This window comes from Pelophylax lessonae (assembly GCF_965119305.1).
Source record: "Pelophylax lessonae genome assembly, chromosome: 8".
NCBI lineage: Eukaryota > Metazoa > Chordata > Amphibia > Anura > Ranidae > Pelophylax > Pelophylax lessonae.
Genome location: NC_138775.1, coordinates 33,638,868 through 33,655,193, shown reverse-complemented (window position 1 = coordinate 33,655,193; position 16,326 = coordinate 33,638,868). Strand labels below are relative to the sequence as shown.

The following is a 16,326-nucleotide window of genomic DNA, read 5'->3' as shown; positions in this document are numbered from 1 at the left end:
ATAAGGTGGAATATCTCTATTAAATCATCCAAGAAGTAGACACATTTTGCAACTTTTGCGTCCTTCTTAAGACCTTTTATCTTGGTAGTAGAGAGATATCCTATTCATACAAAAAGAAGCGTTTTTTAGTTAAACGAGTTTTAGACAGCCAGGCTTTAGAGGATCTGATACATTTGTGTGTTCCTGACCATTGCGCTCAGTACAAATAACATGACTTACATGACCACTCAAGAGCCTCAATGAACGATGGCCAATTGATAGGACGTAGAAGGGGTATAAAGAGAAATATATTGGTTGTATGACACTCAGTTTCTTAGAAGATCAAAAAATCACAAACCAGTATACTGATAAAATTCAGCCATCATATCTCTATTGTAATAAGGCTTTCAAAAGGAAACGCAATGCTGCTCACTAGGCCGACCAAGGAGTACACTCAGACACAAGAGTCAAGTCAGAAAGAGGGGATATTTCCTAGAAACAGAATGAGACAGCAAGGAAGAGAGCCATCGGCAAACATCACAGGCCGTCCTGTCTGTGATAAAGGATAGCATATGAGATAAGTATGTGCAAAATCAGCAGAAACTGTAAAACATTGATTCAGAAAATAGCCCAAGTCTGTATAGGTACTGTGAGGGATTAGCTCGGTGGCGGGTGTGGATGACCCCTTGGGGGGTGCGTTTTCCCAGAGAGGTAGCCGACAAGTGCTTGCAAACAAACAATGTGGTTTATTAAATGGTGTTTTCTTCACCAGGCTGTATGCAGCAAAACATCCAAAATAAAATAAAACAGAAAATAAATCCTTGCCTCTGTGGGCGGCTACCTTCTCACAACTGGAACCTGCCTAAGTGTCTGTCTCCAACCTACCGTCGGGCAGACTTCCTTGTCCTACATCGGACACTCAATAGTCCTTTTATAATAGCTTCACAGGGCAACACAGTCCTTTGTTTCTTTCACATCAACAGTTCGTCTTCTCACCTTTGAGACGTATTCACCCTTGGTTACCGTCCCGGGCACACATCACTCCGGGGGGTCTTCTCCCAGGCCCACACATCCTGTCGGGAGGCACACGCTGACTGTCCTCCTGCTCCCAGCCCACATGGCTTCAGGATGCAGCTTCTGGAGGCAGCAAACAATAGGAATTTCTCTGAACAAATTATAGAGCCTTAACTCCCTCATTCTGAACAGGTGAAGGCCTTTCAACTTCCTGCTGGCTAGCTCTGTAGCCAACACCCTAAATTAATTAATGGACTTTCTAAGTCAGGTGGAAATGTATCTCCTTCCTGTGACTACATTCCCAGATTTAGCTGACTTCCTGTTACATACCCCCCCCTCTTGTTTCAACCCTAGGGTTGGGACACAGATTTCCAGGCACGCATGTGTCAAGCACTGCTGACTCACTGATAAGCCTCCTATTATCCTCAAGCTTCCGGATGAAACTGTTTTGTCATCTTCATTGACGGATTTCTCATAAATGCCACACAGTTTGTCTCTCATCTCATATACACATTCTTCAACTGCATTTTTGGCATCATTTCGCTCCTTCTCGTTTCTGTCATCTTCATTGACAGCTTTCTCATAAATGTCAGACAGCTTGTCCCTCATAACCGTCTGTCCAATCCACCATGGAGGACCGTGATCCATAGGCAACTCAATTGGGCTAGTCTTAATGTCTTCAACATTCTTAAGACGCCTCTCTCTGCAATCCATAAATGTTTTCCACAAAACTTTGAGAACCTTTGCTTCACTAAGCTTTGTTCCAAGTAGGGACTCTTGACATCCCTCTGTGACTTGAGTTGCCTCTCCATACAGCTGTACACAATCATTGACTTTTTGTTGTAAAAGGGAATGATCTTCCTTCTTGAGCTTTGCTTGCTCTAAGATGCTGTGCAGAGGATTTTCCAATTGAGACAACAGGCTGTCACACATTTCTTCAAAGTGACCCCTGTTCCTTTTCCCAGAGATATCAATATCATTCAAACATTTCATATTCATAGGCAGATCTGAAGCATTTGCACTCATCAACTTCTTAAACTTTTCGCCCTCCTGAGCGAGTCGCAGTAAAGGCCTACTATTTGATTTGATATTGAGTTTATATTTCTTGCCAAACTCTTCACAGAAGAAGCCAACCAGAACATCATCAACTTTCCTTCCACCAACATAGGGGTCAAAGGCAACAACACAGTTGAACCCAGCGATCTGGGTGGTATCCATTATAGACCTCCTCTCTGCATCAGTGAAGAAGCATGGAACTGCAACACATTCTTTTACAGGTTTCTTCAATGCACTTTCTGCTGAACTATTTGACCGCTCAAGGTCACCTAGTTCTTTTTCTCTATCTGAATTCCACATGGAATGCATCTCAAGATCACGATCAAACTTCTGCCACCCGTCTTTCACCAGTTTCATTTTAGAAATATTCTCTGAAAGGCACTTGAAATTCATTTGCTTCACGTTTTCACCAACAGCCTTAGTTTTCTCCACTAGGTGGCGTTTGCTTTTTCCTCCCAGATTTATATCACTTGCTTTAGTTTTCTCCGCTTTAGTTTTCTCCACTAGGTTTTCAGCCTGAACTGAGAAATCATCACATTTCTTACACAACTCCTTTATTTGCTGAAGTTCTAATGATACATTTTCCAATGCTTGAAGTTTTTGAAGGAACGGTTTATTCCAAAGGGGTGATTCAAGCCACGTGTCATCACATTTCTGAGACTCACTCAGGACAGACCCCAAAACACTGATCCTTTTAAAAACTGCATCAGGCACACTATCCCCTCTTTGGGACAGATCCTCTGTTGCCTGGAATTCCTCTTCCAGTTCCTGCAACGGAATCTTCATCTCTTCTACTTGCTGTTCTAAGGCTCGTTTAGACTTTTCTAGCTCCTGAACGCTTTTCACAACATCATCCTTGGAGCTGACCAATTCTTCCATTTCTGTACGCAGCTGTTTGTTAACACTTTCTAGTTCAGCCTTACACTCTAGAACTTCCTCCAAAGAGCGAGCCAAGAACAGGGCTTTGCTCTCGTTATCACGCGCCTCCGTTTTTGCACGGTCGCGTTCTTCTGCATATTTTGCAGACACAGTCTTCTCTTCACCAAGCATCTGATCAAACTTCTTTTTCACATCTTCAACACACTGTAATGAACCAACGCTTTCTTCCATGCGTTTTTTCATATCCGCTATCTGAGCTTGCAATGTTGCGACTTGCTCTGATAGGTTTTTCTTTGCTTCCGCCTCCTCTTTTAATTGTTCCAGGAAGCCATTTTTCTCATCTTCCATTTGTTTGAGCTTTGTGCTAAAACTCAGCCTTTGACACCTCTCTTCCTGTAAGAGTTCCTGCGTGTCTTGCAGCTGCGATTCCAAGATAGAAAAATCTTCCGCAATTTCTCTAGATTTGCTGTCTGCTTGAGAAAGCTGATTTGTAACATTGTCCAACTCAACCTGCAGTCGGTTTGCCTTCTCTGACAGCTTAGCACACAATCGGTCACCTTCTGACACCTTGACTTGCGATTCCAGAAGATGTGCCTCTACTTTTTCCCTCTTATGTTCACAATCTCCTTTTCCCTGCATAAGAGCCTTCACCTCATTGGCTAGCATCTGGGAATAAGAATGTAATTCTGCCACACAGGCTTCTTTCTCCTTTAACTGCTGCTGGACACGTTGGGCTTCCCCTTTCCAACTTTCACAGTCCGCACGCCATTCATTTACCACATTGCTCAAAGTAGTGAGCTCATACACAGTACTCAGTAATTTAGCCTCTCTTTCACTTTTCTCGTTGTCGCTGAGAGACAATGTCGTTTTCAGAGCGACATTCTGTTCCTGCGACTCCTGCAGGTCTATTTTTGTAGCTCCCAAAGACTGAAGACTTTTTTCCAGCTGATTACGCAACTCCAACATATCAGCCATACTTTGCTTCTGCAAAGTCTGAATTTCACTTTCCTTTTCCATGAGGATGGTATCTTTCTCCATTATAGTCTCTCTGCGTTTTTGCAACTCGACCAAAAGAAGAGCAGTGGATTCTTCCCACTGTAACACATGAGACTTGAGTAGTTCATTCATTTCCTGCAAGTTTCTATGCTCCATTTTAAGCAATTCCAAGGCTTGTTCCTTTTCTTCCATTTTCCGTTGCAAGGCATCCAACTCAGCCCTGCACACATACTCGGTTTCCTCCAAACCGATGGCCTCCATTGGCTGCTGGCGTCTCTGTTTCCGGCCTGCCATGCTCTCTTGATGAGCCTTTTGTTGAGCTGCAAAGCTCTGCTGAAAATCCGCATTTGCCTGCTGTTGAGCTGCATTTGCTTGCTGTTGAGCTGCATTTGATATAATCAGATGTTTCAACATCTCCTCCATTTTGAGTTTACTTTTCATCTGAGCACACTGCGTCTCCATAGCGGTTTCATCAGTGTTGCTAGGGACAACAACCTTCCTCTTTAGTAGACTCTCTTTAGGCATGGATGGGGCTGGTTCAGACGGCAACATCCCCTCCATCCATAGAATCCGGTCTCTCATTTCATCTATCTTTGCATTCTTCAGGCGTTTTGAACGCCCCATCTTCAATAACTCCACAAACAAATTTTTCACAGTCCAGCAAAAATTTTTCAGACCACTGTCTCTTTAACACCTGTAGTTTTTCTCTCTCTCTTGCAAGATCTCTTTTTCTGCACACACAGTTTGTGCAGTCACTTGCACCAGACACAACAAAGTTCATCAAATAATTTTGAGACCGCTGTCTCTTTAAAACACTTTTTTTTTTTTTTTCTGTCAGGATCTTCTCTCCTGCACACATAGATTGTGCAATCTCATGCACCAGATAAAGTTCATCAAACATTTGCACTTCCTTGCAGGGATCTCTGCTTATGCCCACTGCATACCTCCACCATATGTGAGGGATTAGCTCGGTGGCGGGTGTGGATGACCCCTTGGGGGGTGCGTTTTCCCAGAGAGGTAGCCGACAAGTGCTTGCAAACAAACAATGTGGTTTATTAAATGGTGTTTTCTTCACCAGGCTGTATGCAGCAAAACATCCAAAATAAAATAAAACAGAAAATAAATCCTTGCCTCTGTGGGCGGCTACCTTCTCACAACTGGAACCTGCCTAAGTGTCTGTCTCCAACCTACCGTCGGGCAGACTTCCTTGTCCTACATCGGACACTCAATAGTCCTTTTATAATAGCTTCACAGGGCAACACAGTCCTTTGTTTCTTTCACATCAACAGTTCGTCTTCTCACCTTTGAGACGTATTCACCCTTGGTTACCGTCCCGGGCACACATCACTCCGGGGGGTCTTCTCCCAGGCCCACACATCCTGTCGGGAGGCACACGCTGACTGTCCTCCTGCTCCCAGCCCACATGGCTTCAGGATGCAGCTTCTGGAGGCAGCAAACAATAGGAATTTCTCTGAACAAATTATAGAGCCTTAACTCCCTCATTCTGAACAGGTGAAGGCCTTTCAACTTCCTGCTGGCTAGCTCTGTAGCCAACACCCTAAATTAATTAATGGACTTTCTAAGTCAGGTGGAAATGTATCTCCTTCCTGTGACTACATTCCCAGATTTAGCTGACTTCCTGTTACAGTACCTTGTAATTATTGGCATGTATATGCCCAAAATGAATCCCAGGCTGCAGATCACACAGATAGTCAATGAGCAACCGGTATCACAAGCAGTAACAAGCAGCAGAGCTCCCGGGTCACTGTAATATTGGCAAATCTACACTGAAGTGCATACCTGTGAACAGTAATATCAAACAAGCTGCTTACAGATACAAAGATAGTTTAACAGAATGTATCTTCCCTATAGACAATAACACCATGCATACCTGTCCATAGCCCACCATACAGTTGGCCATCAGCATTGCTGGGAATCCCAGCATTCACTTAAATAACTTTAGTGGCGCCAAAGATAATGACGTCATCTTAATGAGTGTAACCATTGGTGGTCCAATAGAGGTAGGGCCGGGTACACGCTGTCAATTAAATGACATGGCCCGCCCACACTCACCTCCGACTACACCATCAGGGGGGACACATTGAGCGCCTCCAGGATGTGACCATCCCCGTCCAGCGTATCACAGTGGCCCACACGCATGCGCAACGAGTTTGCGCATGCGCGGAACTCAAGAAGGCGTGACCATGTGTGGGCAATGACTGGGTGGAACAAACCGCCCTCGGCCATAGCCAGCCATACCGAAGGGACACTGGGGAGAAACACAAGGCAATCAACCCCACAGAAATCTACAATAGATAACCGTCAGCAAGTGATATGTCTATCTAAGAGTATACAGTATTTGACATATAACAAAACAATGAAGGCAAAAAGTTGACAGAGAAACAAGATGCACCACAATTGTTACAACAATATATACGATCCCCATGTCACTCCACCACAACAACTCCACCACCTAGGGGAAATGATAAAAAGTTGTATCATTAACCCCTCAATGAAAACCGAACATGGGATCGTAACAGTATACATAATGTAGAGAGTGACTATCATTTAAAGGGTAATCCTGAGTATCATGCAACATCACATCAAGCGCCTGGTACTCCTAGGTCTTTATGGGGCTCCACCATTACCATGGCTCTTTGGAACTTCTTGTGAGCCCCAATAGTCAGAGACCAGACTACAGCTTGGAGGGGTACCAGAAGCAACTTTTACTTTGGGGGAAAATGGACAACCCCCATTTTTTCAGGCTGTCATCTAGCTCCTCGTTGGTATGCTTCAAAGGTTGGGATCACGCTGAGCAAGACAGCTCACAAACCACAGCTCCATGCACGCCAGCCTGAATGTTTGAACTTAGCTAGCAAGTCCAAGTCTTTTAAGATGTTCATGCCCCGGAAATTGGTACTGCTGAGCCCACTGGGCTGTGAGTCACCACGACCCCTATTCGTTCCATCGCCTGGTCATTTATCTGTATCTTCACCCAGATGAGGCCTTCCACCAAGATGGGCAGGTTGTTGGCCACCTTTAGGCGCAGGTAGGAGGGGTCCACTTGGTCCTGTGTACCGATCTGCTGAGCATATAACTCATACTTTATGACAGTGACCTCAGACTCCATGTCACTTAAGCAAGGGACATATTGGTCATCGACTAAGGCGGTAATTACTGGACTTGGTGTAACCATTGCCTCTTTTCTAATGGGGCCTTGTTTTGACGGTCCCAGGGGTGTCCCTCAGCCCCGAGCCCCACTATTTTAACAGCACCCTTTGGGTGCTTTGGGACTCATGCCAACCACAGTTCCTAGCTACATGTCCAAAGAAGTCACACCACCAGCACTTCCAGTATTTTTGTCCGGGCCCCTCTGTAGCAGATTCTCGTCTTTAGAGAGGTGGGCCGTCTCTTGTTTGAATGTTGACAACTTTTGCTTAATGGAAGCCATTTTCTGGTAGCGCTCCATTATGGCTGTCTGCATGGGGCTAAAGCCTCCTCTTTCAGGTGTAGTGATTCATGCCTTCCGCATCTTCCTGTTCCTGCGCCACTGCATCCACTACCATTGACCCAGTGACTACACTGAAAAAGTACTATTTCAGTGTTTGCGGATGACACCAAGCTATGCAGTGGAATAACATCCTTACAGGATGTTTCCAACTTACAAGCCAATCTCAATGCACTGTTTAAATTAGCAACTATGTGGCAAATGAGGTTTAATGTTAATAAATGTAAAGTTATGTACTTGGGGGCTAAGAATATGCATGCGTCGTACATACTAGGGGAAGAACAGCTGGGGGAGTCAATTGTGGAGAAGGATCTGGGTGTTCTGGTAGGTCATAAGCTTAAAAATAGCATGCAATGCCAAGCTGCAGTTTCCAAAGTGAACAAAATCCTTGTATTAAGAGAGGTATAGACTCCAGAGAGAGAGAGATATACTTTTGCCCAGTACAAACCATTAGTAAGACCTCATCTGGAATATGCAGTCCAGTTTTGGGCACCAGTTTATCACAAAAAGGATATTGGGGAACTGGAGAAAGTGCAGAAAAGGGCAACCAAACTGATAAGAGGCATGGAGGAGCTCAGCTATGAGGATTGATTAGCTGAACTGAATTTGTTCTCTCTTGAGAAGAGGACATTAAAGGGGGATTTGATAAACATGTATAAATACATAAGTGGCTCATATAGGGCTGAGTTATTTGCTTTATGGTCATCACTGAGGACAAGGGGGCACTCTTTACATCAGGAGGAAAAGAGATTTCATCTCCAAATATGGAAAGGCTTCTTCACAGTAAGAGCTGTGAAAATGTGAAATAGACTCCCTCAAGAGGTGGTTCTGGCCAGCTCAGTAGATTGTTTTAAGAAAGGTCTGATTTATTTCCTAGATACACATATTATAACTAGATACTAATATTTATAGGTAAAGTTGTTCCAGGGAACATCCGATTCCCTCTTGAGGAATCAGGAAGGAATTTTTTTCCCCTGCCTGAGCAAATTGGATCATGCTTCATTGGGTTTTTTTGCCTTCATCTGGATCAACTGTGGGTATAGGACATGTACATGTAGAATTGTATCATATATTTTTTTCCCTTCTATTGGTTGAACTGGATGGATTTGTGTCTTTTTTCAACCAGACTAACTATGTAACTTAACCCGTAACTATCTTGTCGTTGAAGGAGAAGGCAGGCTGAGCTTTTATTGGTTCCTATAATTTTGTAGTCTTCTGACTAGCCCAGCCTTCATTCCCACCACAAACTGGTCCCTCAGTAGTTTGTCTGAGGCAGTTATGTCGGCACAGCAGTGTACATCATTCTGCTCTAGGCATTTCCACAGATTCTGGAGGGCTATTGCGAAGTGAATGAGGCTTTAGTCCTCTTGTTGCATATGAACGAAGAACCTCCACCTAACAGGCCCTCCAGCTGTGCTGAAATTTGCTCCAGGTGCGACTGGTCTTCTCTGGTAGCACCATCACTGCTCAATGGGTGTCATCCTCCAGGGAGTTGATGGCCAGCTCTGCAATCAGTTGAGTAGGAACTTGGTACAGGCATGCAGCACTCTCCAGTCTCTCTTCCCCCTCAGACAGGTAGATATTGGAGCCATTGAACTTAGGCACCAGGACCAAGGCCGCTCCCAACAGTGCCATGATTCTCCCCGCTCCTCCTTCTGCACCAGCTGAAAAGAGGGGCAAATCTTGCCGACTGCCGCCAAGGAAACCCAGCTTTTCTCAAAATCTTGTCCCATCCACTTTGCTGCCGTGGTCGAGCGCCACCTAAAGTGAAGAACACAGACTGCACTTGCTTACAGGTACATTGTGTCAAAGACAAAAAGGAAAGGTCTAATTGTAAGTGTGCAGAGTAATGGCTAATAGTTTTAGCTGCTACTGAAATTCCACGTTATACAGTGTCAATAGTATCCAAAATATCCACTGTATCCCAGCCAGTGTTCAGTCTGTGACAAAATAAAAAGTGGAATGTTTATGTCCATTATTTTACAATTTCACATTATTTTATTTAGGAATATGAAATTGTTTATGTATTTTAAATTGGTTAATTTTCATTGTAGTTTTACAAAAAAGGGGCATTTTACATTTGGACTTGTAATCTAATATTGTGGTGAACCAATGCTTTATAAATCGACCACTTAGTCAGTCTGAAGTGAACACCCAATAAATTGGGTTATTTATTTCTTTTTTTTTTTTTTTTTACAGCATGATGAGAATGGGAAGTCATACTACAAAAATACCATTTATGGAACTATTCCAAACACCAACGTCCATCGCATTGAGATCCCAGTAAAATGTGAATTGGACAGTAACCAGACTCTCAACTTCAACCTGTTCCCACAAATTGCTAGTTCTGTTTCTCGAGGAGGCAACTTCAATGTGTCACTGAGACTCTACAAGAGCGACAGCTTCACTGATCCAATTACAGAGTTCCCAGTTGAACTTGATCTTCACAGTGTCCTTTATGTGGAGTTGGTGGTTGAGTCCCATGACAAGAATCTGCAGATACTTGCCGAACATGTCAAATCATCTCCATTATTAAATGGCACAGAAAAATCCTACAACATCATCCAGCATGGGTGAGAATAAAATATTTTTTAAGACAGAAAAGGTACAGATTACAGCCTAGTTTAAGGACCGGGGTACCTGGGGCCCGAATGAGGAAACAAAATTGAGGACCAACTGTGGGGAGGGGCTGCTGGAAGTGGGTGTGGCTTAGTAAAAGGTTGGTGTAGTAACTAGGTACAGTTTATCAACAGATTTATTCTAAACATTCTGCAATAAAATAAAGACAGTTAAAAAACAAAAAGGAATCTGTAAGGTTGTGCTTCAGTCTTTTAACAGCCAAAACTACCCTATTACTGTGACTACTTCTGAAATACTGCTATGGTGCAAGATGAAATTGACAAAACGAGAGCCAGATAATTATCTTAGGAGTCCATAATAATTTATTGTTGATGCAATTGAGACACGCTGAAGAATAATGTACCCAACACATTTCGGGGGTGAGAAAATACCCTTTCTTTAGGACTGAAACCAGATCCATCAATAATCACGATAAATATAAAAAAAGCCCATCATGGTCATAAATATCTAAAATAAAAGTATTACCACTCCAGAAACCCCCCTTCATCAGTGCTAACTCAAGACCCATCATGAATAAGAAAAAAAATCATTATGGTCCTAAATAGCCAAAAACGAGTATTACTACTCAACAAATCCATCAGAAATACAGAGTAAATGTAGTACCCTCACAGTTGCTAGTGTAGGTAAATTTAGTAGGTAGGTATGCTTCACAGGCTGTGGCCCTGTTACCTCCCCCTGTCTTGCGGAACTCACTGGAAACCTCTAGAACATAGTGGGTGGAGGCACAGAGGCTGCAGTTTGACTATTTATGGAGTTACTACCAATCCTCGGGAAGGCGAACCTAGAAGACGAGGAAGCAGCCCAAACATTTTCTGAAACCTGGTGGTCTGAGAGCAGAGTCCAGGGCCAGCTGTCTGGAAGTGACCCCTGTGCTGGGAGAAGGAGTGAGAGCAGAGGAAGGAGAGAGAGAGGAAGCTCCAGGACATCACTCAGATACAATCACAGCTAGGCTTAGCTTCAGACTTCAAGCCAGAAGCAGCCTGTTCAGCACCCTTCTGGATTCTGAAAGCTACTTAGGGAGTCTGAGTGAGTACAAGCCAGCCATACACCCAAAAGAAGGAGAGGACAATTAAGTGCAATACCTCACATGTCTGGGACCAGGGGTAGCTTAAGTGCAGTGCAAAACAGCCAGGAGCACTCAAATACCTCTAACTTTGGGCCTAGAGCAGCCAGGTTACATGCAATATAGCCAGGTGCTTTGTCTTTAAAATTACTTTTTGGGAATTCTATTCCCTGTTTCAATTGCACCATTACTTCCACTAATGTGCAGCACAGTTCAGTTTGGATTATAGCAGCCAGAGACTTTAGCAGGTCCTCAACCATTTGTTTGGAGTTCATAATTTCCTCAGTAATTGGCATCCCATGTACCCCTATCTAAGTTCCATGTTTCCAAAATAAACACCAAAACTCCTGCTTGGAGCCTCAGCTGCTGTTTTTTGAGCCATCAGAGAGAGTGTGAAAAATTCCTTTTTTTTTTTTAAATGATCCAAGAAAAATGCAATATTATGTGTTTATACATCTAACCACCCAAACTGGCTAAAACATGCAACATAATAAACCCAAATATATACTAGCAGAATTTTGTTTGAATTTGTTTTGTTTTGTTTAAAGAACATAGTTTGATTTTCTAATTGTTTGTAAAGTCAAATCATTTCCTTTAAACCACAGTGACAAGAAAATTCCAAGAAGCAGGATGAAACTTTTTCCCAAACAAAAAATTCATTCCCAACAGTAAATGTGTTTTTTTGTTCAGTAAAGTTCATTCACTCCAAAATCAAATGCTAACGGTAGACAAAATTTTGTTTAGTACTTTTTTGCAGTGTGTAGCCAGGTTTAGACTGTTAGCTCTCTGTTTTAATGTATATATATATATATATATATATATATATATATATATATATATACATACACGTGCATCTCATAAAATTAGAATATCATCACAAAGTTAATTTATTTCAGTAATTTAGTTCATAAAATGAAACTGATGTATTTTAAGCATTTATTTCTTTTAGTTTTGATGATTATGGCTTACAGCTAGTGAAAATCTGAAATTCTGTATCTCCGAAAACTAGAATATTACATAACACCGAAAAAAAAGTATTTTTAATACAGAAATGTTGGCTTACTGGAAAGTATGTCCATGTACAGTATAGTATGCACTTAATACTTGGTCAGGGTTCCTTTTGCATGAATTACTGCATCAATGCGGGGTGGCATGGAGGCAATCAGACTGTGGCACTGCTGAGGTGTTATGGAAGCGCAGGTTGCTTTCATAGCGGCCTTCAGCTCGTCTGCATTGTTGGGTCTGGTGTCTTTTATCTTCCTCTTGACAATACCCCACAGATTCTCTATGGGGTTTAGGTAAGGGGAGTTTGCTGGCCAATCAAGCACAGTGATACCATGATCATTAAACCAGGTATTGGTTCTTTTGGCGGTGTGGGCGGGTGCCAAGTCCTGCTGGAAAATGAAATCAGCATCTCCATAAAGCTGGTCAGCAGAGGAAGCATGAAGTGCTCTAGAATTTCCTGCTAGAAGGCTGCACTGACTCTGGACTTGATAAAACACAGTGGACCAACACCAGCAAATGACATGGCTCAATATCACTGACTGTGGAAACTTAACACTAGACCTCATGCAACTTGGATTCTGCGTCTCTCACACTGTGTCCTGTGTTCTGTGTCCATACTTCCTCCATACTCTGGGACCCTGATTTTCAAATGAAATTCAACATTTTCCACAGTCCGTAATAATTTTTTTTTTAATACATACACACACACACATACACACACAGACACACACATATACGCACACACACATACTGTATTTATATATATATATATATATATATATATATATACACACACACACACATATACAGACGACATACACACACACACACATAAATATATACATACAGACACACTCACACCACTGCTTGCCTGCAAAATTCTCCCTATGGATCTCTGCAGTCTCCTGTTATCTCCACCCTCATCCAGCCCCCTCCAGATTTGCATCTATCATTGGCTCTCCTATGACTCATCCCTCCTCCCTTGCTGGCAAACTCTCACAAGAGTGAGAGAGAGAGCTGTGCATGATGTCATTAGCCTAGGGCAGTGATCGAGAACCTTGGCACCCCAGGTGTTTTGGAACTACATTTCCCATGACGCTCATGCTCTCTGCAGCGTAGTTGAGCATCATGGGAAATGCAGTTCCAAAACATCTGGGGCGCCAAGGTTCACCATCACTGGCCTAGGGGCTTTTTACCAGTCAAGAAAGAGGAAGTGGGCTGTATAAGTTATTTACTGGCAGAAAAAAAAATGTTTTAGTTTCAAAAGGTAAAACAACAAGGGTAGAGGATTTATTAGATGGAAAGATGAAAAAATCACTGAAGGTCCACTTTAAGGCCGGGTTCACACTTGCTGCAGCCGCAATTTACAGCAGGGGATCCGGTGCGTGTCTGTTCTCCATTTCAGTTCTCCATAAATTTTTTGCTGAATTTGCACCTGAAATAGACCAGAAGACGCACAGGACCCTTCTGCAATTCAGACCACGCCTCCCTGGAGGTGTGTGAATTGGCTCCATTGAGAGCTGGTCACACTCTCCTGTCATGCGAATTGGATGTTGGGAAACCCGCATCCAATTCACATCAGTGTGAACCCAGCCTTAAAGATTCTTTACTATTGTTAATCCTAGCCAGCACAAAAAAGGATTTTAACCTTCACCTATGAATACAATTTACTTTAAGTCCCTTTTTGAGTCAGTGCTCCATTCCCAAAGTCTATTTTCTTGGTTTGTTACCATTTTCTCATCTGAAATTTTAACAAAGGCCAAAGACTTATAAGTGGATATTTTCATGATTTTTTTTCCAGGTGTCTCCAGGACTCCACTTTGCAGATCTATCCAACTACAGACCGACGATTGCAGAGATTCAGCTTCCATGTGTTCAAGTTTAAAGATATCCCGGAAGTGTATCTCTCCTGTGATGTTGTCATCTGCCACAATCAAACTTCTGCAAACCGCTGTGCTCAAGGCTGCCTTTCCTCAAGACAAAAGCGTGAAGTTCAAAACTCAGATTCAGCCACATTGGGTGTGGGTCCCATCTTCCTAAGTAAGTTAAATCAATTTTCCTAATTCGTTTCCATATCTTTCTTCTGTGTTGCCATAAACCTGAACTCCAGGTATGATTTGTATTGCATAGTTCCATACATTGGTCCCGCTTGGGTCAATGTAAGTATGCATATTCCATATCTGAGGGACCTCTGTGGAAGCAGACAGTCACTATAGTAGTCAATGCTACTACAGTGATAACCATGGTCTCTCAAGTCCTCTGCTGAGCAGCTGCCCCCCTGCACAGGGACCACAAGGGGGTCATGCACTCGGCACAGAGCATCTTGTATTTTTATCAATGAATACAAGGCATTCTCTGATTGGACTGACTGTTTTAGGTTTGCTGTGTAAATAAGAACACATAACAAACCTATGGTAGTACATAGATAGTGAGATTTTCCCAAATTTGACTGCATGAGCAGAAATACTCTTTACAACAAAGCTTGCTATAGACAAGAGAGAATGCTCTGACATGGAGATGTGATCCAGGTTTTTTTCTCTACCGCAGTCAACTGATACAGATTGACCACTGCCCCTCCCCCACTCTACAATTGGGCAGTGAAGGAGCAGAAGTAGGCGGATGAGTTATCCCTCTGCACACTTTGATATCTCCCCCTGTCAGCATGTCCCTTCTCAGCCCTTTTGTATAAAGAAAGGTCTGACTGGCCCCCAGTTCTGTCACTCCCTCTAATAATCTGAGCTCTGCTGTACAAAAAGCTGATAGGTCAGATTTAGATACTTACACTAGTTGTAATTAAAAACATACATTCAATTTTTAATGATTACATAACTGCATTTATTTGTGTTTTTTTTTTTTTTTTTTTTTTTATATGACTGGAGTTCAATTTTAAGAATATTTAGCTATCTATATAATCTATATCCAAGTCAACCTTTTTTTTCTAGTTTTGGATGAAGCATGATAGGCCTCCTGTCAGAGTTTAGCATTGTCTTTGTCCCCTCTCTGGAGGTTTCCCTCTCATTCCCCGTTCTGGAAGAGTATAGGAGGTTAGTTGTAATCTCCCTAAAGCAAGGGGAAATCCATTAATAGTTGCCATCAGTACAGTTGTCCCCATCTAAATTCTCCTCCATACTCCTGCCTTGGGGACAACCATAAAATATTAAATTACCCTTCACTTTCTGTCTCGATGACCATGGTCATAAGGAAAAAAGTAAGAGTTGATTGCCCAAACATGAACAGCAATAAAAATCTGACAGAGATTTTAACCCTTCATCTCGCTATACTGAAGAAAATTAAATTAGTTGAAATTACACCTTAAATTCATAATGTTCTCTCTTTCCACAGATAAAAGAAAGCGCAGTCCAGGAGTGACTCCCTCGCTTTTCATAGCCACGGTCTGTGTTGTTGGGGTCCTGGCAGTGATGGGTCTGGTGGTACAGAGACGTTACTATAAGAAGCAGCAATACATAAAGTTACACAACTGCTATGAGTGACCGAGCCCTGAAGGGGTCACAAAATTCTGGGATGTGTCTAGGTGTGCTAGGAAGGGCAATGGTCAATGTGCCAATGTATGCATTTGCTTTTGTGTCTTCAGTATCTTTGATAATTCGTTTGAAATTAATTATTTTCTGATCAGAATTTATTGAATAATTTGCTAGTTTCTAAGAGAATTCATTATTACACTCATTTAATCTCAAAAATGCAAAAAAATAAAAAAATGACAATATATTAAAAATGGGACATTGGGTGAGTGAAGATTATGGAAATAAATTTAAAAAAATAATATTTTTGCCCTTTACAAATGGACCCTTATGATTTGCAGCTGCCAAAATGTACCCTATTTTTTAAAATTTTGCATCTAGTCTATTGTTTATGGCATCTCCAGCAGTATGAGACGCTGCAGTACTGGCAAGTGATCACTAGGAGGCTTACCACCACTAGGATAATGGTCATAGTCATCATTTCACATAATATTGTAACAAATCGAAGCATAAAATTGAAAATAATGAAATATAAGCATGTAAATAACTTGTTGTCTGTGTACTAAGAAATGATTACTACTAATAAAGACCCTATATAATGCTGCTGATTCTGTGTGTTATTTAAAGGTTAACAGTAAAAGTGTGAGGCTATTTTTATTCAGTTTAGTTTCAAAACAATGTTTTATATATTTTACTTGTTGTGTCTT

The 16,326-nt window shown here is 42.1% G+C and overlaps 1 protein-coding gene across 1 annotated transcript in view; it reads left to right on the top strand.

Annotated features, from left to right (window-relative positions):
* Positions 1-15,750, top strand: part of LOC309561759 (uncharacterized protein) — a 43,766-nt gene extending 28,016 nt beyond the window's left edge. Inside the window, exons 6-8 of the mRNA XM_082265770.1 lie at positions 9,632-10,005; positions 13,942-14,180; positions 15,483-15,750. Coding sequence (XP_082121896.1) covers positions 9,632-10,005; positions 13,942-14,180; positions 15,483-15,631 — 762 coding nt within the window. The 3' untranslated portion in view covers positions 15,632-15,750. The remainder of the gene's footprint in view (positions 1-9,631; positions 10,006-13,941; positions 14,181-15,482) is intronic.
* The last annotated feature ends 576 nt before the right edge of the window (positions 15,751-16,326 follow it).